This window comes from Serinus canaria, chromosome 6 (genome assembly GCF_022539315.1).
Source record: "Serinus canaria isolate serCan28SL12 chromosome 6, serCan2020, whole genome shotgun sequence".
NCBI classification, from domain to species: domain Eukaryota; kingdom Metazoa; phylum Chordata; class Aves; order Passeriformes; family Fringillidae; genus Serinus; species Serinus canaria.
Genome location: NC_066320.1, coordinates 34,604,646 through 34,631,104, shown reverse-complemented (window position 1 = coordinate 34,631,104; position 26,459 = coordinate 34,604,646). Strand labels below are relative to the sequence as shown.

The following is a 26,459-nucleotide window of genomic DNA, read 5'->3' as shown; positions in this document are numbered from 1 at the left end:
ACATATTTATTTTAAAAAAATAACAGGCATCAGCTGGACCAGCATCTCCTCCTACACCGGGGATGCAGCAGCAGCTGCCTCTGGACTCCCCAGCTCCTCCAGAGCCAGTGGAGTCAGCCAGCAGTTAACACGGCAGTTTTTAAAGGAAAAACAAATGCCTACATATATGCAAAGTCAGCCTTGGTTTGCCTGAAGCAGCTGGGAAGGGCCTTCTGTGGAGAGGTTCCTGTCTGGGGATGATTCAGTGTCAGCTCTTGGTTCCGTTTCCCTTGGAGATGCTTTGTAGGAATTGCAAACAGGTAGCTGAGACGCCTGCATTGTTTGCAGGCAAGGCTGCAGTGCTGCTTTGGGTGGGATTTGGGCTCTGTGCTGAGGATCAGCAGGCTCTGCTGGGCAGCTGTGTGGCCATGGCACAGAAGGGTGGGGAGCTCTCGGGCCAGGGAGCTTCTCCCCCTCTCAGTGGTGTGGCCAAGCTCTGATTGCACAGGCTCTTCTGTCCTGTTGGAATTCTGTCCCTGAGGTGCAGCTGGGTGGGGAATGGCTCGGCCCAGGGGGTGGGAGGGGAGCACGATTCTCCCAGCACTCAGAGCCTGGTTGTGCTCCCCAGTGCCAGGCACTGACAGGCTTCATTCTGCGCTGGGTAGGCACAGCTCAAGGGCTAGCAGCTTAAATACCTCCTGGCAAACTGCCACGCAAAAGGGAGGAAAATGCAGGAAAAAGAGGAATTTTTGGAAATGCAGAACTTTTTTTCCCATGTGTTTTTCCCTGTGGCCCCCCAAGTACCATTTTTGCTGGGATGAGGCTGTGGTGGGATGCTGATTTCCCAGCTGGAAACGACAAGCAGGTTGTGTTTTCTGCTTTTTCTGGGAGGGTGTATCTGTGTGCCTGTCAGGCACTGGAGCTCCATCCTTACCATGAGCACAGCACGTGGCCCTCCTCTGGCAGCTAATGTACATATTCTCCTTTGTATGAAGATATATATGTATCCATTATAATGGCTTTTGATATTTCTGGATACTAGTAGGCTAATTTAAGAAACATTTAGTCTTTTTCTCTCTGTTTCTTGATCAAAAGGAAGTAGATTTTGAACAATTTTTTCCCCAGGTGGTAGAAAATAATATTTGCCTTCAGGGAATAAAAAAGAGAACACTTTCTGTTCATTAAATCTAACTGGAAAATGCTGGAGATGTCAAGTGTGAAAACAGAGGCTGAGAGAAGGGAAAGGTTTTGATTTCATTCAATTGATTTTACAGTTTATCAGGAATTTGTTGAATTTGATATTTCTCACTGCTGTTCACAGTGAGATGCGTGACAAAAGATGTGATCCAGCTGCAGGGAAAGCAGACAGAGTGTGAGGAGATGGGGGAGGGATCTGGGGCAGTTCACAGGCAGGTGAGAGGATGGATGGCCCCCAGTGGTGTCTCCACCTGCTTGTTGAGAATGTCTCCTCCCCTTCTTTTTTCTTTGGGCGTATTTGCACTCGTTTGAGCAAAGACAGAGCTTCGTTGGCTCATTTTGGGTATTTCAAAGTTATGTTTATGGCGTTTCATAGGAGTTTATTCCCTTGTCTATTTACTTGGGTGCTTTTGGCACCAGTTGGATACTGGGTTTGAGGTTTTTCCTCTTTTGGGGTGAGTCACTGTGCACTCTCCCTGCAGGCAGACGGAGCTCCTGCCTCCGGACGGGGCTGGAGAGGCTGCTGGGCGATAAGAGAGCCCGGGAGCTGCCAGCGGGGTGTGTTTAATGGCTCTGACAGCCAGGCTGGGACAGCGAGTGCCAGGAGCGGGGTGCCAGCCCCGGCACAGCCCAGCAGTCCCCGGCTCGAGGGCTGCCCTGGTTCTGTGAAAGTCTGTGATTTGTGTGCAGGCTGTGGGTGTGCAGCTGCTGCCCAGGGACACCGTCACGTCAGAGAGGAGCCGCTGGAAATCCAGCGCATCAGCAGCCGCCTCACCGGGAGGATAAATCGCGGTGACACGTACCGGGAGGCCTCAGCTCCAGATGACACCTCCTGCTCGTCCGTCACACTGATCCTGGGCTTTCCTAACGCAGCTTCACTTCGGCTGTGCCGGCACCGGGCGCCGGCTCTGCCGGGCGGGGCGGCTCCTCTCCCGGGCGGAGGATGGAGCGCTCCTGCCCGGAGCTGGGCACCGTGACCCCGGCTTCTCCTCCCTCACACAGCCATGGTTCTCCCTGGACATGGACATGGTGACCCCGGGCATCTCCTCCCTCACACAGCCATGGTTCTCCCTGGACATGGACAGGGTGATCCCAGCATCTCCTCCCTCACATGGCCATGGTTCCCCCTGGACGTGGACAGGGTGATCCCAGCATCTCCTCCCTCACATGGCCATGCTCCACCTGGACATGGTGACCCCAGGCATCTCTTCCTTCACACAGCCATGCTCCACCTGGAGATGGACAGGGTGATCCATGGGCTGGCTGAGGAGCAGCACAGGAGCCTGCTGCTGCTTTTCTGCCTGTGTGCAGGAGCTGGCCTGTGGCTGGGATCCAGAGGGGTGCACAGCTGCTGGGGCGGTCCCCTGAGCTTGGAGTCATCCTTTAATCATCAGTATCTTGATAGCAGTTTAATGGTTTGAAGTATTTCTTTTTGCAGCAGCTGAGCAGTTTCTCAGAGCAGGGCTCCCTGAGTCTGTTCCAAACAGGCACTGCTGGTTCTGTAGTCACAGAGCCCAGTATTTAACAGAGAGCTCCAGCAGCTCTTGGGCACACACAGCTCCTGCCTTGCTTTCCTCAGTGGCTTCAGCCTTGAGGATGTTTGTTCCCGTGGGCTGTTGGTCGATGACCAGAGGTGTCTGCTGAGCTTCCAGGAGCACAGTGTGCTCTGCAGTCCTGCCTGCCAGGCCATGCCCCCTGTGTGCCCACTGTCTGCTCCTCCTGTCCGGTGTGCCTGGCTGGGACACACCTCGGGGCATGGGCACGGGTGCTCAGAGCCATCCCAGCCCTGCCTGCTCCAGGGTGCTGCTGTGCCTGCACTCCTGCCTCTGCTGCCCGGGGCAGAAAGGTCTCACAAGGTCTGGGAGTGCCCACGGAAATACTGTGTAGGCTGTTAGCACCAGTATGGACACCTTATACTGGCTATCAGGGAAAATTCCTCCCTGGAAAGGGCTGTCCAGCCCTGGCACAGGCTGCTCAGGGCAGCGCTGGAGTCCCCATCCCTGGAGGGATTTGAAAACCATGTGGGTGTGGCAGTTGGGGACATGGGTTGGTGGTGGCCTTGGCAATGTTGGAGGTGCGATTGGACTCGATGGTCTCAGGGGACTTTTCCAACCTAAACAATTCCGTGATTCTGTGAGCAGCACTTTTCTGAGCTTTCTTCCTTTCTCCCAGCAAACGCCGTCGGGTTTTGCAGACTCACAGGAGCGAGCTGTCTCGCAGAGCCTGGGTGCGCAGCGTGGCTTCTGGAACATTTTGTTTTCAGTTTAGACAACACTGGAAAAGTTGCACTTGGCCCCCCCAGGAGTCCTAATTAGCTCCATCAGTGAATGTACACAGGAATCATTAAATGTGTGTGGTTGGGTTTAGCTAAGGAGGAAGGAACATCAAGAGCCACCTGACTGCATGTAATTAAGTTGAAAGCAAGAAGAGTTAATCCTGCTGTGAATTAGAATTTGTGCCGTTTGAGTGTGAACTTCTCAATACACGGGTGTTAAAAGTTGGTGGGAATTAGTGTAAGCTGTTATTGAGCCGAACAATTGGAACAAGCTGAATGCTGGAATATGGTTGGGAGCAATACTATTATTAGCACTCGTGTTCCTGAGTTGGTAATGATCTCTTTGACCTGCCATGGGAACAAATGATACAGTAATTAATCCGCTGCATATGGCAGGGCAGCTGCGCTCTGTGATCAGCACCCCTCTCTGGTGGTGTGAATCACAAACAAACAGCATCCCGAGCGCAGAGTCAGGCTGCAGGGACTGGGCTCTGCCAGGGGCTGGGCCACTGCAGGGCTGGCACCCTGCTGGAAGGTGCTGGGCTCTCACCGGGGCTGGCTTAAGGCAGGTCCCTGTGCTAAACCCAGACTGAGCACCCAGCTGCTGCAATGGGGTGTGGCACTTCCCAGAGCCTTGCTGGGAGAATCTGTGTCTCATTAATGTCAGTCAGAAAAGTCTCCTGAGGATTCCACAGGGGCAAAACATCCCCAAGCTCTGCCTCTGCCTTTGTACTAGAGGACCTCTCCTCATTGTTTTTGCCTTCTCTTTCCCTGGGAGTTGCAGGTGCTGCCCCATGAGCTGCAGCCTCTCCAGCCTGGAGATGATTCTGCTCCACTGTCTTTGCACAGTTCCTGTGGGCAGCAAGAGCCCCTGTGTTGGTCCCGTGGGTGGCACAGCTCGGGGACACTTGGCACTGCAGAACGGGCTGTTCAACGAGCAGCACAGGGAGACAGGCTGTGCAATTCACCCTGGATCAGAAATGGCACCAGCAACAGAGCACAGGGCTGGTGGCTGCTGCTGGCTGTCCATGTCCTCGGTGACATTGTTGAGGTGCTATGGTCTTCTCCGTCCTCCCTTGCACCTGCCACCCTCAGTTTCTTTCCCTCTCCTGCCTTCAGGATGGGATTAGTCTTGATTTTTCTCTGTCTCATCAGTTCTAGTGATGGTATTGCACATTCCCAACCCTGGAAATATCCAAGGCCAGGCTGAATGGGACTTGGAGCAACCTCTTCTAGTGGAAGGTGTCCCTGCCCATGGCAGGGGATTGGAACTGGATGAGCTTTAAAGTCCCTTCCAAGAGAAACCAGTCTGTGAGTCTTTGATTCTGTTTAAGGTCTCCTGCTTTTTACTTTGGTTTCAGGTGCCACTTGTGTCCCCTGGGCTGAATCCCTGCAGGCTGCAGGCACCAGCCTGGTCTCCAGGTAATCCAGAGTTGGCACTGCCTGGGCAAAGCACAACAGGGGCACAAAGCCTGAACTGGGCCCTTGTTCTGTGTTCCCAGTGATGAGAAATTACTGTGGACCCAACAGGCAGCAGCAGCCTGGGCATATCCTGGCTGACAGCTTGCTGAGAACGGGCCTGAGAACGCCAATTGCGTTTTGTTTGGGGATGTGTAAAACCAGAAAGTTAAATGTGCCAGCAAGAAGGTCTCTCTCTCTCTCTCTTTTTCTTTTTTTTTAATGTCACATTAAAATCTGTTTATTTTGGAGATATTTAGGTAGCAAAAATGAAAAGAAGGAAAACTACAACCCTTTCAAGGCAGGTGCACACCCCACTTGGCCGAGGGCAGTGGTTGGCAGCATCCTGGCTGGGCTCCAGCAGGATGGAGTTTTCCCAAGCTAGGGTGGTGGCATTGGAAAACTGTGGTTATTTCCTTTGCAGTTATCATTAAAGCTTTGCTCGGGTCTACAGGAACACCCAACAGAAGTTGGTCTGTTAATATTTTGCTGGGTACAGTTTATTAAAAATGGAAAGTCAGGGCACATGGTGGAGACAGTGGGAGCAGCATGAAAAATGCAGACTGTTTAAATTTGGCCCATTCTCACGTGGAGCAGAGCTTAAAAATAGAAACTGGGGAGGGGAACACATGAAGTGTATGGTAATTCTTCTATGGGATGAGCATGACCTATTTCTGTAAGTCATTCTTGGCTGCCAGCTCTAAGAAATGAAAATGTATTTTCTGAGCAGTGAATAATTTAGCAACTTTGAAGTGATTAACATAGAGGAGAGGCTGGATCATGGAAGGTGGAGTGAGACACGCTCCTGGGCAGGATGGCAGCACAAACCCTTTGCATCCTTTCAGTTCTGTGAATTCACTCCAAGAAGGTTCCTACTGAGAGAGGGGCCAAGATTTAGGCTTGTCTCATCCTCAGGGCACAGGTGGGCTGAAGACCTGAGGGTGGGGAGCAGTTTGTGTGTCAGACCCTCAGAGGGGGCTTTGTCACAGAACAACTTTTCTTTAAATTGTGAATTGAAATGATTTAAAGAATTAACTTCTTGTTTAATGGTTTCCCTTGTACAGTCAGGACCGCAGGGTGAGCCAAGCTCATGGAAATAAGCAGATTTATTTCTGATATAATCGCTGTATTTATTACACTGCAAGATGGGGACACTCAGTGGAACGATTACCATGCCATAAATGTTAAAAAAATCTGTCCTTGTTGTATTAGACAGAACTGAACTGTGGTTAATGCTTTAAAATGGTGCCAGGACAGCACAGCTCAATCTGCCCCTCACCCAGGCAGTGTGACTCTGATTGGCAGAGACAGAATTAAACCTTACAGCAAACACTAAAGCAGGGGATGGAGGGATGATGGAGGGATGGAGGGATGATGGAGGATGGAGGGATGGATGGATGGATGGATGGATGGATGGATGGATGGATGGATGGATGGATGGATGGATGGATGGATGGATGGATGGATGGATGGATGGATGGATGGATGGATGGATGGATGGATGGAGAGATGGATGGAGAGATGGAGGGGTGGAACAAGATGGAGCTCAGTGGCTCGGTAGCCAGAGGCTCCTGCACCACTGCCTTCCAGTGCTGTGCTTTCTGGAAATTTCAGACAAGGCAATGGAGTTTGGCTGGTGGAATTGCTTCCCCACAGAGCAGTAAAACCTGCCATTAATTGCTTTCCTGCTTGTGTTTAGAAGAGAACCCAGCAGAGCTCCTGCTGTGTGTGCCCATGGTTAGGTGAACCACACGGGCTGGCAGGTCCCTGTCATTGCTTTTGGCCCTGCAGCACAGGCTGTGGGATGCTGATCCTTCCCTTCCTCTTGGGGATTCCAGCCCACATCCCACTGGAGTGGCTGCCAAAGGCAAAGCCAAAAGGACAGTGGCTGTTGGCCAGGCTGCCATAAGAGCAGCTGGCTCTGCTCCTCCTGGCTGTAGGGCCTCTCTCCCTGTCGGCAGGAGAACGGTGCTGGTGGTGTCCTCAGAAGGGAATGCAGAGCTCTCCAGCAGAGACACATCCTCCTTCCACCTAAATTTGGGTTTGCATAAGCTCAGCTGCCAGCCCTGCTGGTGTCCCGCCTCCAGAATTCATCCAGCATCTCTGGATGGCCTTAAATATTTTAGAGTTCAGCTGCAGCTCGAGGGTGCAGGGCAGGTTTCCTGCTCCAGTGTGGAGGCTGAGGAGTGCTGCAGTATCCATATTTTATGAGTGACGGGTCTGGTGAGGACGGTTGTGATGAAGGAATGAGTTAAGGGTCCAGTCCAGCCTCTGCAGAGCCTGGGCCAGGAGGGGAGTGCTGAGGACTTGGGCATCTTCAGTTTCCACCCCTTGTGTGTTCTGGGGGCTGTGGTAAAATACAAGGGTGCACTTGTACTTAAGGGAGGACTGCTCTGAGAAGGTTGCAGTAACATAAACCCTCTCTTGCTAAAAAACATTTATTGGAGTTAAATTTAAGGACATGAGCTGTTGAACTGAGGTCCCTTGAGGCTACACACACATCCCATGAAAGGGGAAAAATCCTGCCTCAAAAGGATTTCTAATTAAATTACTTTCTTTGATTTTAAAAGATTAAACTGACAGAGGTTAAATTTAGTTTGGATATACTGGAGGATTTCTTCCTTGTGAGGAAGGGCAGGCCCTAACACAGGTACCCAGAGCAGCTGGGGCTGCCCCTGCATCCCTGGCAGGATCCAGGTTGGACATTGGGGCTGGGAGCACCTGGGACAGAGGAAGGTGTCCCTGCCATGGCAGGGCTGGCACTGGGTGGGATTTAGGGTCCCTTCTTACCCAGTCCAGTCTGGGATGCTGTGACTCTATGATCCATCTCTGCCACATTTAATATTGGAGATGCTTCTTGAACTTCCACATCCTGAATTTTATTACAAAGTTCAACAATATTTTCTTCATTTCTTCCTCCTCAAGCTTTCTGCTTCATCACAAGTGTCCCCTGTGTACTCCTACTTCATCAGTTGTTAGTAACCATTGTCTCATAGACCTGGGAGGACTCAGCTGGCTTAGAATAGTAGTGATGAGTTTCTTCCTGGAAACAGTGTATGTGTGCTGGCTGGATTTTATTTCTGATTACTAAAGGCTTTTACATCCCTATGAGAGTTCCTTAATTGTATTTAAGCTGGGCTTGCTCAGCAAACCTGGACACTGAAGGGCCAGAACATGCAGAACCTGCATAAAACCATGGATGTTTTCCCAGGGATGGGGGTGAGCCCAGGCTGATGAACCCCAAACCTCCTGTAGTGCTGAGCAAAGCTGGTTGTCAGCTTTTAGTTTTGAATGGAAATGGTAAACACACCCCAAACTTTGTTCTCAGCCTTTTATTTGGCATTGAGGGCCTGGAGTGTGCAGAGAAGGGAAGAGAGCTGGGAAGGGACTGGAGCCTCAGGAGGGGCTGAGGGAGCTGGGAAGGGGCTGGAGAATCCCTGAGGAGCTGGGCAGGGGCTGAGCCTGGAGCAGAGGGGGCTCAGGGGGGCCCTTGTGGCTCTGCACAGCTCCTGCCAGGAGGGGACAGCCGGGGGGGTCGGGCTGTGCTCCAGGGAACAGGGACAGGAGCAGAGGGAACGGCCCCAGGCTGGGCCAGGGCAGGCTCAGGGTGGATTTTGGGGAAGTTATCCATGGAAAGGGCTGTTACCACAGCTGCCCGGGGCAGGGCTGGAGACCCCCCCCCGGAAGTGTTCAAAATCCAAGTGGATGTGGCAGCTGAGGTTTGTTGGTGACCATGGTGGGGCTGGGGAAGGTTGGATTGGGTGAACTTAAAGGTCTTTTCCAACCTTGATGACTCTGTGATTCCATGACTAAGCTTTTTTTTTTTTTAATGCGTTTTCCCCCAAAGCAAAGTGTGTTCCCTGTGGCCTGTGGGGAGTGCTGGTCAGGGCTGGGGAGTCCCTGCCTGCATGGTCAGAATGTGGAGCTGAGAGTAGCAGTGAATAATACCCAGTTTGGATATTTCACCTGAAATTCAGATTTTTTCAGAGGAGAAATGAAGCCTTCATTTGAGCTCAATCTCTTAATTTTGTATAACTCTTTAGTCCTTTTATACCTTTTAAAATAAAACTGCAAAAGAGTCTTTATTGTGCTAAAAAGTACTGGCATGGCCAGTATTGAAAGCACTCCAGAAGAGACAATTTTACACGTTGTCAACAAATAAATGGAGGCAATTAATTCAGTGTCCTGTTCCAGCCAACTTTACAAACCTGGTTGGAATTAATTTGTCTTAAATTAATTTTAACGTAGCTTTACAAAGGTGCTTCTGTTCACTTTGGGGATTTTAGCAGTCCCAGCCGAGCCCTGAACATGGTACAGCCTCAATCTTTCATGAGGCACCGAAACTCAGCCATTTATCATTCCTAACATATGCTGCAGAAACATTAAGTAACATCCAGCAGCTGTTTATTGCTAACATTATGCTACTAAAAACATGTGCTGTAAAGGCTTTCTAATTTTTTTTTCCGTAAATCAATAATCGTTCCTTGAAATAAAATTTTCCTATCAGCAGAAGTAAGGAAAAAAGCAACAACCCAAGAAGTGCAGTGCTGGGACTGCTGCTGTGGGGCAGGAGCTGCTGGTGCTGCTGTGGCACTGCCTGCAGGCTGTGTCTGGGGACAGCCTGGGCTCTGGCACTGCAGCACAGCCAAGGACTGGCCTGCAGCTGGGCTCTGTCACTCCTGGGGGCTGCAGTGGGCAATCCTTCCAGCCCAGCCCATGGATGGCTCTGGCACTGCAGCACAGCCAAGGAGCTGGCCTGCAGCTGGGCTCTGTCACTCCTGGGGGCTGCAGTGGGCAATCCTTCCAGCCCAGCCCATGGATGGCTCTGGCACTGCAGCACAGCCAAGGAGCTGGCCTGCAGCTGGGCTCTGTCACTCCTGGGGGCTGCAGTGGGCAATCCTTCCAGCCCAGCCCATGGCTTTGTGATCAAACAGCTTCAGCTCTGCTGTGCTCCAGACCCAGCATGCCAGAGGGGTTGGTTATTTGCCAGGGAGGGTTTATTCCAGCTGCAGAGGAACTTTTCCATCCCAGATCCATGCTGGCTCCAGCCCAGGATGCCAGCAGTGGCTGCTCCTGGGAACGGGTGAAGGAAGGTGTGTCCAGGTGTGCAGTGGCTGCTCCTGGGAGCAGAAGGAAGGTGTGTCCAGGTGTGCAGTGGCTGCTCGTGGGAACAGGTGAAGGAAGGTGTGTCCAGGTGTGCAGTGGCTGCTCCTGGGAACGGGTGAAGGAAGGTGTGTCCAGGTGTGCAGTGGCTGCTCGTGGGAACGGGTGAAGGAAGGTGTGTCCAGGTGTGCAGTGGCTGCTCCTGGGAGCAGAAGGAAGGTGTGTCCAGGTGTGCAGTGGCTGCTCCTGGGAACAGGTGAAGGAAGGTGTGTCCAGGTGTGCAGTGGCTGCTCCTGGGAATGGGTGAAGGAAGGTGTGTCCAGGTGTGCAGTGGCTGCTCGTGGGAACGGGTGAAGAAAGGTGTGTCCAGGTGTGCAGTGGCTGCTCCTGGGAACGGGTGAAGGAAGGTGTGTCCAGGTGTGCAGTGGCTGCTCCTGGGAGCAGAAGGAAGGTGTGTCCAGGTGTGCAGTGGCTGCTCCTGGGAACGGGTGAAGGAAGGTGTGTCCAGGTGTGCAGTGACTGCTCCTGGGAACAGGTGAAGGAAGGTGTGTCCAGGTGTGCAGTGGCTGCTCCTGGGAATGGGTGAAGAAAGGTGTGTCCAGGTGTGCAGTGGCTGCTCATGGGAACAGGTGAAGGAAGGTGTGTCCAGGTGTGCAGTGGCTGCTCCTGGGAACAGGTGAAGGAAGGTGTGTCCAGGTGTGCAGTGGCTGCTCCTGGGAACGGGTGAAGGAAGGTGTGTCCAGGTGTGCAGTGGCTGCTCCTGGGAGCAGAAGGAAGGTGTGTCCAGGTGTGCAGTGGCTGCTCCTGGGAACACGTGAAGGAAGGTGTGTCCAGGTGTGCAGTGGCTGCTCCTGGGAACAGGTGAAGGAAGGTGTGTCCAGGTGTGCAGTGGCTGCTGGTGCTCTGGGCAGTGGCTCCTGGGCAGCAGCGTGGGGTGGTGGCTGTCCCTGTCCCCTGCCAGCCCAGCAGCTGCCCTGGCTGTGGCAGGGAAGGTGAGCTCTGGCCCTGCAGGTTACCTGGGGTGTTGTTTAGGGGTGGGGGGGTGCCGGAGTGGCCTTTGCCTTTCCAACAGCTCTGCCCTGTGATTTTCTGGGAAGCTGTTTAACCAGAGGTACCCTGTAAAATGGATCATTTCCAGGCAGTTTTACTGAGGGGCAGTGCCCCTGTGGAAACACCAGCCAGACATGTGGCAGCACAGGGAAACAGACCTGTCCTGGTGCTGGCCTTGGGGCACTAGGCACTCTCTTTGGGTGGCCCAGGGCTCTGGAGCTGCCCTGCAGCCAGCCCCAGAACATGCTGACCCTGAGCCCTGACTGCAGTGAGGGCAGCCCTGCTCACCCTGCCTGTGTGTGTGAACACATCTCCCGTGTTTTTGGGACCAATGTGAACTCATTTAGTGCTCGTTAACCTGCACCAGCCAGGGCTCAGCTGGTTAATGAGTGCCCTGCTGGCCTCCCTGGGTTGCTGTTGCACAGTAACACGTGTTCTTCTTACAGAAATAGCGCTGGTCAGGGACACGGAGCACAAGGAATGAGGTGCTGGGCTTCCTTCTCCATCTCCAGTGCCTCCCGAGCTCGCTGATGGAGGTCAGGTGAATGCAACATGCTCACACTCTTTGGAAGGGCTCCTGGACAATGCAAAGGCTATTCTTTTTGCTGTTTAGGAATGGTTTCTGGCCAATACAGACATTTCTGTATTGCATAGCCATTACCCAGTCTTCCTAAACTGACTTAGCAGTTGCTTTGCATGGTGCAATTGATTCCTCACGGAGCTGCAGGGACTCAGTTTTAATTATACAAAAAGTCTTTGTTTTTTACACGACTTTAGAGTTTCTTCCTAATAGTAGGTTTGAGTCTGTGGTTCCTAAAGGGGCTCATTTACAGCACTAGGCTGGCATTGTACCTTTAATTTCTTCCATTATCTACTAGCATTCCCTGGATCCCTGGGTAGTGAATGCTCACTTGTGTTTCCTGACAGCAATATTACACTGTATTTTCATTTTCCTCACCTGTGTAATCTCTGAGGCTATGAATAGGCAAAACAGATCAGCCCAAGATGCTGGAGACCAAACCTGCTGCTTGTGCTTTCTCCAGGGACAGCAGGGAAAGCAGTGGTGTCCTGCACTGCATGGGCCTCTGGCTGGAGCAAATGGGATGCCTTGTGTTCCAAGGGTTTCAGGCTGGGGAGGGACTGCTGACATCTCTCCCCAAGGCCCTTTGCTCCCTCTCTCCATCAATAGCTCTGTGTTTGAACACAAATCTCACCTTTGATCTTCCCTGCCTTCTAGTTCACCCAGGCTGATCCTCTGGTGTGAAAGCTTTTCAAACAAGTCCTCCCATCCCTCCCTTGTCCTGCCCCTCTCCCTGCTGCTCCTGGCAGCTCATGCCATCCTGGGGATGCTCTCTGCCATGGTGCTGCTGTTCCCTGTGTGGGCTCTGCCTCCTTCCCCTCTGTGCCCATCCCCTGCCCAGCCCCCGTGGCTCCAGAGCTGCCCCAATCCCCCATCTCCTCATCCTGCTGGGTTCCTGTCCTGACCTCTTGCCCTGCCTGCCATGCCCCGTGCAGGTCCCCATGCCCACGTCCTGATGCCCCCTCTGTCCCTGCCCGGGGTGGCCTCACCCCCCGTGTCACCCTGTGTGTGGTGGCTTTGCAGCAAAGCTGGAACTCTTCTTCCTGCCAGATGAAGCTCACAGCATTTTGTGGCAGCAAACTTGTGGTTTCTGTGGCCACCATTTAACGTTTCTACATCGGTTACTGGGGTGCTTCTTCCAGCTACATTGCAGAAAGACAGTGGGTAGAGAAATGCTATTTATTATGCCAATGTCTACAAATACATTGATAGAAAGTGGAACATGTCATACTATTCTGAAACATTTGCTGTTACAAGACTAAAAAAATTATTTCTTAGGCCTTTAGTGTTGAAGAGAATAATTCTTGGAGTTAAATGTCCCTGTTGGTATTAATGATGCTGGAAAACAGGCAGCTGAAGAGTAAAAGGTTGACTTGAACCTTAACATGTGATTTATTTTGCTGGCTTCCCCAGATTGGGGGGTGTTGTAGACCAGGTTTGCTAACTGCATCCTACCATATTGTTCTCCAGCTGCTGGAGATTATTATGAGGTTCTGATGTTGAACACTCGCTGGGAGTCTACTGTGTCTCTGAAGTGTTACTTTTAGGTATCTTGCACATAAATGTAGAATAAACCACAAAAAATAATGAAAATATTAATAATTTTTAAATAGTGGAGACAAAGCTTTTTTTTTTTTTTTTTTTTTTTGCATTCCTCCTCCTTCTGTGCAATGAATTTTCACAGGGAAATGTACTCCTCATTCTATTTCACTGGCAAGTGGAAGCTGTGGATCCAGCCTGATTTATCCCACAGCACATCTTGTGATTACAATGAGATCTTAATTACAGGGATGTCAGAGCAGCACCTGGCACTCTGTTGTGCAGTGGGCAGGGCTGGGCTGCGTGAGGTTTCGGGAGGTCCTGTGGGCATGTGGAGCCCTGCCATCCCTGCCATCCCTGCCATCCTGCTCATCACGCATTCCTGGAACTGGAGAACAGAGCCACAGCAAAGCCAGGCTATGGTATTTATCTCTATTTGTGATTCATGGTTTGTCACTCGGTGCTAGGGAGAGCCGGGAAGCAGCACATGGCAAATGCCAACATCTCCTGTGCCGTGGTTCCCCTCCCCTGCCAAGGTGCCACGCTGATAAGGAGCTGCTGGCACAGTGAGTGTCCTGTTCCTGTGAGGAGCTGAGGGAACATCCCTGGGGCATTGCACACAGCAGAGGGCATGGGCTGGGTGTGGTGAGCAAGTCAGCTCCTCCTGTTTGCACATTGCAGGTGGCTTTGGGATGGGATAGGATGGGATGAGATGGGATGAGATGGAACAGAAGAACAGAATATTTTCAGTTGTAAGGCACCTACTAGTCCCACTCACCTAGACTGATCTAGTCCCTGGGTTTGGTGCTTCAGGACTGCCCAAAGCCAAAGCATGCAATTAAGGACATTGTGCCAGTGCCTGCTGAGCCCTGAGGGGCATGGATCGTGACCATGTCTGCAGGAAGCCTGTTCCAGGCTTGAGCAGCCTCTGTACAGAAATGCTTCCTAAAGCCCCCAGGTTTCCAGGTCCCTGTCCCCCTCTGGTGAGGGACTCTGGCTCCTCCTCAAGCCAGGGCCATTTCTGCCCCTCCAGCCTGCAGCTGGAGCCGTGCAGAGCCAGAGCAGAGGGTGAGCAGGGCCTGGCAGAGGCAGCTGCTGTCCCCTCCTGCTCCTGCCACCAAAGACTCTGCTGGTGTCTGTGACTCAGGCTCGTAGCAGTCCCCCAGAGTCAGTCAGCTCTGCTGGCTGTGGGTGAATGACAGCTTTCTCCTGTCAGCATGGAGAGCAGAGCCTCTGGAGCATATGCAGTTGTTCCAGGCAGGTTCAGGATTTCTATTTTAGGGATAATCACGTATTCCGTAGTGATAAGTTAACATTCTTAGTAATCCACTGTGCTGTGCACAAAAAGCAGCACACTGCTACTATGATTTTCTTCTTCACATGCTGAGATTGCTTTTGCTTTATTGGGATCATGTAATCATAGAATTGTTTACTTCCACAGAATTATCAGATTGCCTACTGAATCCTGCAGAAAATACTGGAACTGGGAAACCAGGCAGTGCCTCATCCAAACTTCCCATCAGCAGAACTCTGTATTAATTTATTAAAAATGACATCTCTTCTGATAGGTTCAAGGGCCTGGTGAATATTCATATCTAGGTTTGTTTCCTGCCTGCTGACTCGAGCATGCTTCCCAGATCAGTTGTAGTCATGGATACATAGAAATGACACTTTGGGGTTTGTTTTCTCAGTGGCAGTGCCTTTTAACACAATATTCCAAACATTATAACAAAGAATTATCAAAAGCTCTCTGCCTGAGTGGAGGCAGTGGTGGCAGATCCTGAGCACTTGCACATGCTTTAATTGTCAAGAAAATGCTGCCTTTCCAAGGGGCTCCCTGTAGCTGGGCATCCTCTTGGTGACAGGAGGTCAGCCAGTGCATTTGACTGCACGTGGAAAAATTTGATCCATTGCTCCAAATGCTTTGGCCAGAAGATTTCAGACAGAATATTTGTGAAGCTGAAGCTGCCATTCTGCATTGCTCACTGCACCCCCTCTAGTGGGGTGGTAGGAAAATCCTCAGTAAAATCACTGCTGAAACAAAAGGCCCACAGAGGAGGGAGGTGATGAGGAGGTGATACAGCACCCATGGAGCTGAGCCCTTCCCCTGGAGATGTGGGAGGCTGTCAGAAGGTTGTGGGGACACTGGTGTCCCCATGGGCTCTCTTATGGGGTCTCCTGGAGAGATCTCAGGCAGATCACAGAATCATTAAGGGTGGAATAAGATCCTTATCCAAGATCAAGGAGTGCAGCCTTTGACCGATCAGCACACAGTCAGCTAAACCAACTAAACCAGCTAAACTTGGAGCAGTCATGGTGCTTCTGCCCTTCAGCATCCCCGAGGGAGGGAACTGGCGGTGCAGGGACACAGGGAGTACGAGCTGGCCCAGATTCTGTTCTCAGTTTCATTTGGCAAAGTTTTCTGAGCTCTCCTGCAGAAAACGTCCCACAAAAGTGACAATAACAATATTTTGGATATAAGCCTAGCACAAAAGGGTAATAGGAACTCCATGAGCATGCGTGGGCTCTTGATTCATCCTCAGAGATGACAGATGTGCATTTATTTAAGATCTGGGAGTGGGACTCGTAATATTTATAGTGAATTCTTTGTTCCCACTCCTCCTGAGTGATTTTGGTCTCTGTGGCCAGCCAACAAGCTCCGTGCTCATTGTTGGCCATCTTGTGCTGCAAACCCCCAAGCCCTTGCCAAGCATTTCTTTTCATGCAGACACGTGGCAAGGAATGCTGAGGGTGCCCTGCACAGGGAGGGTCTCATGGTACAGCTGGCAAGGGCTGACAGCTGTATCTGAGCAGGAGGGCTCAGTCCATCAGCAAGCTCCTCCTCACCTTGTCTTCTTTATTTAAAACTGATATTAAATTAAATCACAGCAGTACTTTAGTATAAAAATAATGTTGTTTGCAGCAGCAACTGATGGAGTCAGTGGCTGTGTGTTACAGCTGCACGATCACGTCTTGTCGTTGCTCCTCATGCTGGCTCTGGAAAAAACTATGGATCTCTTCCAGATGGGTCTGCGCGTGAAGGGAGTGGAGGGCTGTCCCTGTCCTCTGAGGCTGTCCTTTGGCAGCACCAACAGCAGCACACCCAGCACTGGCTGAGCACAGGGGGCAGTGGGCAGTGTTTGTGGGGCAATGGGCAGTGGGGCAGGGGTTAGGGGCAGTGTTTGTGGGGCAATGGGCAGTGGGGCAGTGGGCAGTGTTTGTGGGGCAATGGGCAGTGGGGCAGTGGGGCAGTGTTTGTGGGGCAATGGGCAGTGGGGCAGTGGGCAGTGTTTGTGGGGCAATGGGCAATGGGCCAGTGGGGGCAATGGGCAGTGGGGCAGTGGCAGTGTTTGGGGGCATGGGCAGTGGGGGCAGTGGGGCAGAGTGTTTGTGGGGCATGGGCAGTGGGAGGGGGGTGGGCGTGTTTGTGGGGCAATGGGCCGTGGGCAGTGGGCAGTGTTTGTGGGGCAAATGGGCAGTGGGGCATGGGCAGTGTTGTGTGCGTTGTGGGCAGGGGGGGGCAAGTGTTTTGTGGGCAATGGGCAGTGGGGCAGTGGGCAGTGTTTGTGGGGCAATGGGCAGTGGGGCAGGGGTTAGGGGCAGTGTTTGTGGGGCAATGGGCAGTGGGGCAGTGGGGCAGTGTTTGTGGGGCAAAGGGGCAGTGGGGCAGTGGGCAGTGTTTGTGGGGCAATGGGCAGTGGGGCAGTGGGGCAGTGTTTGTGTGGGGCAATGGGCAGTGGGGCAGTGGGCAGTGGGGCAGTGTTTTTGTGGGGCAATGGGCAGTGGGGGCAGTGGGGGCAGTGTTGGTGGGGGCAAGGGCAGTGGGGCAGTGGGCAGTGTTTGTGGGGCAATGGGCAGTGGGGGCAGTGGGCAGTGTTTGTGGGGCAATGGGCAGTGGGGCATGTGGGCAGTGTTTGTGGGGCAATGGGCAGTGGGGCAGGGTTGGGGCAGTGTTTGTGGGGCAATGGGCAGTGGGGCAGTGGGGCAGTGTTTGTGGGGCAATGGGCAGTGGGGCATGTGTTCAGTGGTTTTGTGGGGCAATGGGCAGTGGGGCAGTGGGCAGGTTGTGGGGCAATGGGCAGTGGGGCAGTGGTTTGTGGGGCAATGGGCAGTGGGGCAGTGGGCAGTGTTTGTGGGGCAATGGGCAGTGGGGCAGTGGGCAGTGTTTGTGGGGGCAATGGGCAGTGGGGCAGTGGGCAGTGTTGTGGGGCAATGGGCAGTGGGGCATGGGGTGGGGGCAGTGTTTTGTGGGGCAATGGGCGGGCAGTGGGCAGTGTTGTGGGGCAATGGGCAGTGGGGCAGTGGGCAGTGTTTGTGGGGCAATGGGCAGTGGGCAGTGGGCAGTGTTTGTGGGGCAATGGGCAGTGGGGCAGTGGGGCAGTGTTTGTGGGGTGGTTGTGGGGCAATGGGCAGTGGGCAGTGTTTGTGGGGCAATGGGCAGTGGGGCAGTGGGCAGTGTTTGTGGGGCAATGGGCAGTGGGGCAGTGGGCAGTGTTTGTGGGGCAATGGGCAGTGGGGCAGTGGGCAGTGTTGGTGGGGCAATGGGCAGTGGGGCAGTGGGGCAGTGTTTGTGGGGCAATGGGCAGTGGGGCAGTGTTTGTGGGGCAATGGGCAGTGGGGCAGTGGGCAGTGTTTGTGGGGCAATGGGCAGTGGAGCAGTGGGCAGTGTTTGTGGGGCAATGGGCAGTGGGGCAGTGGGCAGTGTTTGGGGGGCAATGGGCAGTGGGGCAGGGGTTAGGGGCAGTGTTTGTGGGGCAGGCGCAGCAGGCAGTGGGGCAGTGGGCAAGGCAGAGTGTGGGGCAGGGTCTCACCACCCTCTCCACTCTGCCACACTCGCAGTTTGCCCCTGAGCTCTGTGAAGCCCCCCCCAGGATCCACACAGGTTGAAGCTGTATTTTACTTTGTGCTAAACCACTGATTTAGTAACTTCATCCAACCTTCTGCCAGCTCGTGAAGAGACTTGAAAGGAAAGCTGCTGCTGTCCTGCAGCTTCCCCAGAGGAAAATTTTTAACAAAAGCTTGGCCAATGCTCTGTAGTTATCTCCCTGCCTTCTTTAAAATGCAAGCTTATTTGTAGTAAAGCATTTACAAATGTAAATTCTTTTTTCTTTACCTTGTAGTGAACTTTGACCACTTCCAGATTCTCCGGGCCATTGGGAAGGGAAGCTTTGGCAAGGTAGGCTGGAGCTCTCAGTCTTGCATGGTTTATCAGGTGTCTGCTGTTATGTACTTGTGGTTTATTGGAACAGTAACGGGGCCGAAATTGGCTGTTTTTCTATTTTTTTAATGATGGCTGCTCAGTCAACACAGGAAAAATGTTCAGGAAAATACCTTGTTGCCATTTGGCTTTGCTGTAATTCTTGGCATCTTGGTGCAACAGATGTGTTGTAAGTTACCAGCACAATTGTGACCATTTTACAGCAAACATTCTCTATGTTTTCAGTTTCCTGTGGGGATGTCTGGGTTGTGGTGGGGGGCAGTGAGGCAGGAAGGTGCTGAAAGTTGTCCTTGGTGCTTGAGCTGGCACACAGGTCAGGAGGGCTCTGTGAAGTCCTGAGCTGTTTTCCCAATCAGAAATCAGTTATGCTGAAGCAGTTTTGTTGTTTATTTTTAACTGGCTTTTCATGCCAAGCATGTGGGAGGATGTGGGAGGCGATGATCAAAAAGCTGTGTATCTCTGGGAGTCGGTTACTGCTGCTTTCCTAGTGTCAGTCCTCTTCCATTCCCTGTTCCTCTGGCTGGCCCTCTGCCCCTGTGCAGGTGACTCTGGCGTTTGCCCCTGCTCTGGCAGTGCCAGCACGGTGCCCATGGGATGTCACATGAGCACAGGGCTGCCCTGGGAGCTCTGCAGTGCTTCTGTCACTGTGTTCTGCTGCCAGCCAACAGCAGGGGTGCCCCCTGTGCAGCCTCACCTGTGTGTGGTGGGTGAGAGCTGGGAGTGACAGTGCCAGCGCTGATCCTGGACACTGCTGGGCCAGGTGTGTCACTTGCCCGGTGACTCTTGTGTGGGTGGGGCTGTGTGCCAGCACTGGGGCTTTGGGGGGAGATGTGGCCATGGAAGTAGTGTGAAACATGCAGTGTCAAAGCTGTGGAAGGGCCCAGCCTGGCTCAGTGGGTGGCACAAGTGTCTCCCTGCACTGGGGACATAAACAGGACAGCTGAGTGGTGGGGCAAGCTGCACCTGCTCGTGTTTCCCTCCAGCCAGGTCATCATGGCCAGTTTCTCCCATCACACTTTGATCAAAAGCTGATGCCACAAGGGTGAGAACATACAAATCTGGCTCTGAAGATGACCACACTATCCTTTGCCTTCTCCCTCTGTGGTACAGCCTGACGAGGTCTTGTTCCACTGGGCCATGGCTCGGGGAGCAGCCTGGCCTGCTATACTTGGATGGCTGGAAGATGGAAACTTTGCAAAAGCAGAAATTTCCCAAGAGATCTGAGAACTGTTCAGAAGAACCCAAATTTTTACCAATTACCAAAATCTCTTCTTGAGTACTTTATATGTATTAAGCAGTTTTGGTGCTGGGTAACAGTGGCAGCACAAAATCAGCTGTGGTCTGTATGGGGAGGGTCCAGTTGTTCTGAGAGGCAGGACAGGAGACACTCAGTCCCAGTGCTGCCATCAGTGCTTCTTTCTAGAGAAGATGTTCCCATACAGCCTCAGTTCCCTGATGAACACCAGGAGATCGATTACCCTGCTCTGGCACAACCCACCCACGTGAATGCCTGCTGGGCTTCCATGAGAGTCTGCCTGGGACTTTCAGGGTAATGGAAATGGATTGCCAGCAATGTGCAAGTCACTGTGACGGTTTGAGGGGGTGGTTTGAAACACTCACCCCTCTTTGCAGCCACATCCCTTGAGCATGGAGAGGCGAAAGCCTGCAGCAGAGTTCTGTCACATTTCTGGGCTTCTGTGGAATGATGGCGAATGATTAAATACCAGCTCAGCCCTTGTGCTGTGAGGATAAGGCAAACAGCAGAAGAAAGTCTCCCCAGACACTCCTGGTGAGAACAGGAACACTCAAGGTCTTGTGTCTTCAGCTCACAATCAAAGGCCAAACACTAACTCCAAACCTCAGTGAAAGAGCAACTTGTTTCGAGCTGATAGGAGAAGACTCATTCTTCACATATAAACTTTCCAGACAAGGAGGTTTTATTCCTTTAAGGAGCAGCACCTGGAAAATTAGTCTGCTCGGGATGTGAAACAGAGAAAAAGCAATTCTTGTCCCAGGGCAGGAGTCCCTTGGCTCTGCAGAGAGCTGCTCCCTGTGGCTGCTCCCTGCAGCTGCTCGCTCTGTGTTGCAGAAAGGTTAAGTCTAGCACATAGCAGTCTATCAGGCATCAGAACCGTACACACACTTTCAACAAAATGCTGAAGTGATTCATCTGTCATCTTTCTGGATGACTTTGTCAATATGCTGAATTTCCTCTGACACAGAGAAAAGCTTTTTGCATTTACCAAGCCATTTACAACTTACATTTAATTACAGAAAACATTAAACTACCTACCTGGCAAGTGTTACTAAAAGTTTAGGAGTGACTTGTTGGTTTGCTTGATTAAACCTCTCTCTGCCCACATTCAGGAAGATATTTAGGAGCCAGTGTGCGAGTAGACCCTCAGTGTGTGAGTGACCTGTGGAAGCTGTGGCACCGTGTGATCTCATGGTGGCAGGACCCGGGACCAGCTCCTGGGGTGGCCTTGGGCACAGCATTTCCTTCCATGGTCACTTTGTTCACCTCTCAGGACACATGGTGACGTCCTCGGTGTAGGAACTGTTGGAAAGGAAAGGAAAAGAACTCAGAAATCCCTTTTGAAGAGCCTGAGAGCCCCAGAGCTGTGGCTCTGGCATATCTGCAATAAATGGCCAATTTCTGTTTTCTAGAGATGGGTTTAATCAGCTTTAAGATAAAATTAATCAAATGAAGGTCAGGTTCAATTCCATGTTTATGCCAATTAGCAAGTGTGGAATATTTTCCACACATAGTAGAGGTTATATTATTTGATTTTCAGTGATTTAATGTCGGCATAGTGTTCCTCCTGTAGCACAGGCTCCTTTCTAAGCAGCAGCAGCAGTTGCCCAGGTTTTGGCTGCTCTGCTGTCATTTCCCAAGGAGCAGCAGCCAGGAGGAGGTTTCTGGAATGGGGTGCAGTTTGTGGCCCTGTTCTAGTGGGAAATATGCTCTGAGGTTCATTGTGCTTCATGAGAGCCAGCATGAGACCCAGAGGTATCCAAAGGCAGTGGTGGCATTGCAGGACCAGGACCTCTGCTGGTTTTAGTTGGCCTCTTGTGGCTTCAGTCCCCGTGAGGCAGCTGGGGCTGTTTGCTCATGACCACCTCCTCCTCCCACCTGGGTTCCCTCGTGGTTCTGCAGCCCCAGCTGCCTTTTCCAAGCAAAAAGGAGCTGGATGGGGCTGTGGGAATTCATTATTTACACTTCACTGCCGAGAAGAAATAAGAACACGTCTGGAGTTTTTCAGCGTGGATTTGTGCCTTTGTGTGCCATTGGAAATTGGGGATTAAACCAGGGCTGGGACTGGAATGAGCAGCAGCAGGAAATGGAATCTTCCAGAGGGAACCAGTATGCCTGGGGTGGGAGCCTGTGGGGGCCTGCTTTCAGTTTGCTTCAGAGGAGCTGGGGGTCCTGGTCCCTGTGCCCAGCTCCACTGACCCTCCCAGGGAGGGCTGGCTGTGTCTGGGTTTCTTTGTACAAGTACTTCAACTTTGTGATTTTGTTGCTTTAATAATTCACACAGCCTGGAGCTGGGTATAGAAAGGCTTTAATCCATTTTCTAAAGGTCACAGATGCCCACCCAGTAGCTGCACCATAAATAAAATTCCCTTCAAGTCTATTCTCAACTGAATCTCTCTTTGACATCAACACTAGCTTGATCCATTTTCTTTTTTTCCAGCTTTATAAATGTTGGATTTTTCCCCCTAAAAAAGGCTGGAAACTTAATCCCTTGGTATTTAGCTACCACATATATTTTTTGCCCTTGATTTTTCCTTTATTGTCCTTGATCTCACCTGAGGCTGAGGGTTTGCTGGAGCCACTGGCAGGGCTGGACAGAGGCTGTCCCTGCTGGACACTGCTCCTGTCACTCGATCACACCATGTCATTGGCAGGCTCTGGAGCCAGGGCTGCCTTGCCTTTGTCAAAGGGCAGCCTGGTTATGGAGAGGCACAGCCTGAGGGGTGTCTGTGGGTCCTGGGGTGCTGGAGAGCTGCTGGTGTGGGGCCACCCAGTGCTGGTCAGGCCCCATGCTGCCCAGCCCCCGAGGCTGCCCAGGGAGTCCTGCAGGATGCAGGAGATGGGGACCTGCAGCAGGAGTGATGAGAAGGACATTAACACTAGGGACAGGTTCATCCCTGGAGGGTGCTGGCACTGCCCAGGCTCCCCAGAAAATGGGCACGGCTTGAGGCTGCCAGAGCTCCAGGAGCATTTGGACCCCGCTCCCAGGGGTGCCAGGGTGGAATTGTTGGAGGGTCTGGCAAGGACAGGAGCCGGACTCCTTGTGGGTCTTTTCCAGCTCAGGATATTCCATGATTGTGGGATTCTCTGATTCCACAGCGTGCCCCACCATTGCATCCAGCTCAGGAACAGCTGCCTGGGCTGGGGACAGTGACCAAGAACAGGGGGTGGGAAAGCACACAGCACCCACAGGGGGATCTTCCCTCTGATACCATCTCCCCAGTAGTACCAAGGGGATTTTTCTTCTTTCCTGGATGTTGCTAAGCTGTGAGTGTGTCATCAGTAAAAGCCATGGAACAGAATGGCAGAGCATGAAAGGTGCAGTGGTGGTGAGGTCCAGCACCTCCTCACTGTCTGGATCTCAGGCTGTGGGGGCAGCAGCAGGAAAATTACAGAGTGGGAAGTGCCACTGAAGGGTCTGCAGTGACTGGGTGAGCAGTGAAGCTCAGCTGGAAGGGGCTGGAGATTATCCCGCACTTCCCCACTGGGGACCTGTTTGGAGTTTCTGAAAGATCATACTTCAAAAGACCATGATTAATCAAACAAGCTGCCCACCTTTGTCATTACTGTACACCCAGTGTACAAAATTAACGTTTGCATTAGAAGCTGTTTGGGGTTTTTGAGCCCCCATCATTCCCTGTGGGTGAGTCACACTGGTGTGGGAGTGTAGGTGGGTTGGGAGGTGGGATGGGCCCTCACTCCAGCAGCCAGGGACCTGTGGACAGGAAAGAGGTGTAAGAGAGCAGAGGGCAGAAGCCTCGTCCCTCACCCGAACTCACACTGATGGCCCTGGGCCACCCCCAGGTCTCCCCAGGGGCTGGCACTGCTGGCAGCGGGTGCTGGAGCGTGGCTCAGGGCAGGTGGGGACGAGGTGGTTGATGTCCCAGGTGGTTGATGGCCTGTTGATGCCTTCTGGCTGCACAGGCTGCAGCCTCAGCAGCGGCTCTCTCAGGCTGGGAGCAGGAGTGTGTCCACAGCTGGACTACAGGGAGAGAGCTCGCTGTGCCTTGTGCCAGCAGCAGTGTTTTCTGTGAATTCCTGTGTGTGCACCGAGCCTCGACAGCAGTTGGCTGCTCAGGTTCTTCCTGGCTCTTAGATGAGAGTCTTTTCAGCATTAGGTTCTGCCACAAAATCCACCCACACCCTCCCAGCTCCCCCTCTCCTCCTGAACCCAAAGAGATCTCATTCTGAGGTCTTTGATTAAGGAAACCTTTTCAAGGATCAACATATGCTGCCTGTTGAGTGGCAGATATGCCTGAATCCAGCCCTGACCCTTGGTCAGAAGGGCCAGCCTTGCAGAGGGGTAAGGGACAGAGAGCTGCAAGCATTACAGGGGGAGGAGGAGGAGCTGCAGAGGAAGCAGGGGAGGATGGAGCTAGGGCAGGGTGACCTGGCTTTGGAGAAACAGAGGAGGTGTTGGAGTGCCCATCCTTGCCTGGTGGTGTTTGAGGAATGATAGGATGTGGCATTCTGTGCTCTGCTTCAGTTAGCAGGGTAGTGTTTGGTCAAATACTGGATCTCAGTATTTGAGAGACCTCTCTTGGAGGTCCCTTTTTAACTCAGCTGAAAGGATTCTGTGATTCTGTGAGACTTCTACAGCCTAAGTGCATCACAGAATTCTGTAAACATTCACCCACCTGAAAGGCCAGAGAGCAGAATGTTTTGGCATTGATCAGATTAATGACTGGAAATGTGATGATAGTTCTGTTAGCACTGCCCTCAGGAGAACCTCCTGTTCCCCTGTGTGCCGCCGGCAGAGGCTCCTCCTGCCCTCAGCAGGGCCCACACAGCCACACCAGACTGCAGCTCTCACATGGCCAACATGAAAACCTCTTACTTTTAAAGTAAAAAACCCATCCTTTGTCACTAATGATAATTACAATTTTCTCAGAGGCTGAAATGTGGCCAACATTTGGATCTATCTTGTTTTTGTTCTGACAAGCCATCATAGCCCACACCCCCACCAGCTTGTAAATGGAGCTGAGAGATGGAAGGTTCCAGCGTCAGATGCAGCTTTTGGCAACAATAATATTGAAGCTGTATTGGACATCGAGGTCATCTGCAGGTCCTTGGAAGCTGCAGCTCGTGAGCTTGGGATGTTGTGTTAATGCTCATGGTTGGACAATCCAATTACAAACCACTTAATGTCAAAAATGATAGGGAGCAGTGTCCTCGGTTCCTATGAAATTATGGGTACATCAGCATGATACAGCACATAGAGTTTATTAGGGAAAATACTGCCTGGGTTTGTCCAGAGCATTACGGGTGTACCCTGTTGTTACTCTGGGCAATGGCGTCTGTGGAAGGAGCCTTTGTCTTCTTCTTCACTGGATGTATTTCTTCTTGTGGGTCTAAAGTTCATGAATTCTTATTGAAGTGTCTGTGTGCTGCTCAGAAACTGGTCTGAATCTCGTGAGAGTTGTATGGACACAGCTCCAAAAGGCTGGATACAGTTCTGCTCTGGTTTTTCTGTGGTGAAGGCAGAGCTGCCCACAAGCCACTACAAGGCCGCTGGGATTTCCTGTGTCTCAGCAATGAATTAAAGATGGAGCATGAAAAATAGAAGCAGAAACTGATGCAACTGGTGCACAACTCACAATAGGAAGAGTGTTGCAATGAGGGATTTGACATGATTTTGCTGAGGCTGAGGGACCCATGGCCTGTGCTGGGCAGCCGGAGCCAGCGGCAGTGCCACGGGACAGGGCCTTGGTGTGGGCCAGGCCTGCTAGGCAGTGTCCTTCCCAGGGATGAGCACACCAGGTGCTTTTACCCCTCCCAGTTTTCCTGACAGCCCTTCTCCTCTGGAATCCCCTCTGTTCCTGTCTTCGGAGGTGGCCATTAGCCTTGTTTCCCAGATGACCGATGTTGCTGGACTGTGGAGAGGACCGAGAAGGGGATGTGGGAAGAGCCGTTGTGGGCCAGACCTGTGGAGGAGGCTCAGAAAGGTGCTGGGGAGGGCTGGGTGTCTCCTCCCGCTGAGGGGTGCCTTGCAGGGAGCCCCCATGGCCCAGGCGTGGGCTCAGAGCTTGTGGGGCCGTGTTTGGGAGCGGGCAGGCGGGCGCTGCCCCACGGCCTGGAGAGCCCTCCCTGTGCCCGGGGCTGCTCCACGCTGCCTTGCCTGCCCTCACGAGGGAGGGACAGGGACGGGAAACGCCCATGGCACCTGCTCTTTGTGTCTGTGCTGAAGTGTCGGTGTGCCCGGTGCCAGGGTCAGCGGGGGCGCGGGGCCCTGCAGCATGGGCCACGAAGGGTCGGCCTGCACAAGCTGTCACTGCAAAGGGCTCCTGAGAGCACAGCCAGGAAACACCGACAGCTTTGGGAGCACCATGGCTACTGGGCGGTGATTTTTGGTGGGTTTGGGCTCCTTCCCCCCTGCTCTTTCCATCCGTGATGCTGTTGCCAAGCCTGGGTGAGGCGTGAGGGGCCCTCAGGTGCAACCCAGCGAGGGTCACCTGCTGAAAAGGCCTTGGACATCGTTATTTATGTCATGTGCACCGCAAAATCACGTCTGTTTCAATAGTTCCATAAAATTAAAATACCAGGAGTGAAAATGTTGACAAATTCTAAATTTAGTGCTTTCCATTTTTGTACCAACTGGCCATTTTGTTCTCTGAAATGAAACTGTATGTACAGGATCACTTTGACAATTGCAAATTGGCTTTTCTTATTTTTTTTCTTAATACTTTTTTATTCTTACTGACCTGTCACATTTGGGATAGACTATATTTTACCTGTATGATCAGGGATTCTACCTCCCTTTGGAAAGCACTCTGGAGTGTAAGTCCATGAGAATTTTTAAAGAAAG

The 26,459-nt window shown here is 52.3% G+C and overlaps 1 protein-coding gene across 1 annotated transcript in view; it reads left to right on the top strand.

The window, feature by feature from the left end:
• The window catches only part of STK32C (serine/threonine kinase 32C), a 68,533-nt gene that overhangs the window by 22,895 nt on the left and 19,179 nt on the right, over window positions 1-26,459 (top strand). The window contains exon 2 of the mRNA XM_030241373.2: window positions 18,302-18,357. Coding sequence (XP_030097233.1) covers window positions 18,302-18,357 — 56 coding nt within the window. The remainder of the gene's footprint in view (window positions 1-18,301; window positions 18,358-26,459) is intronic.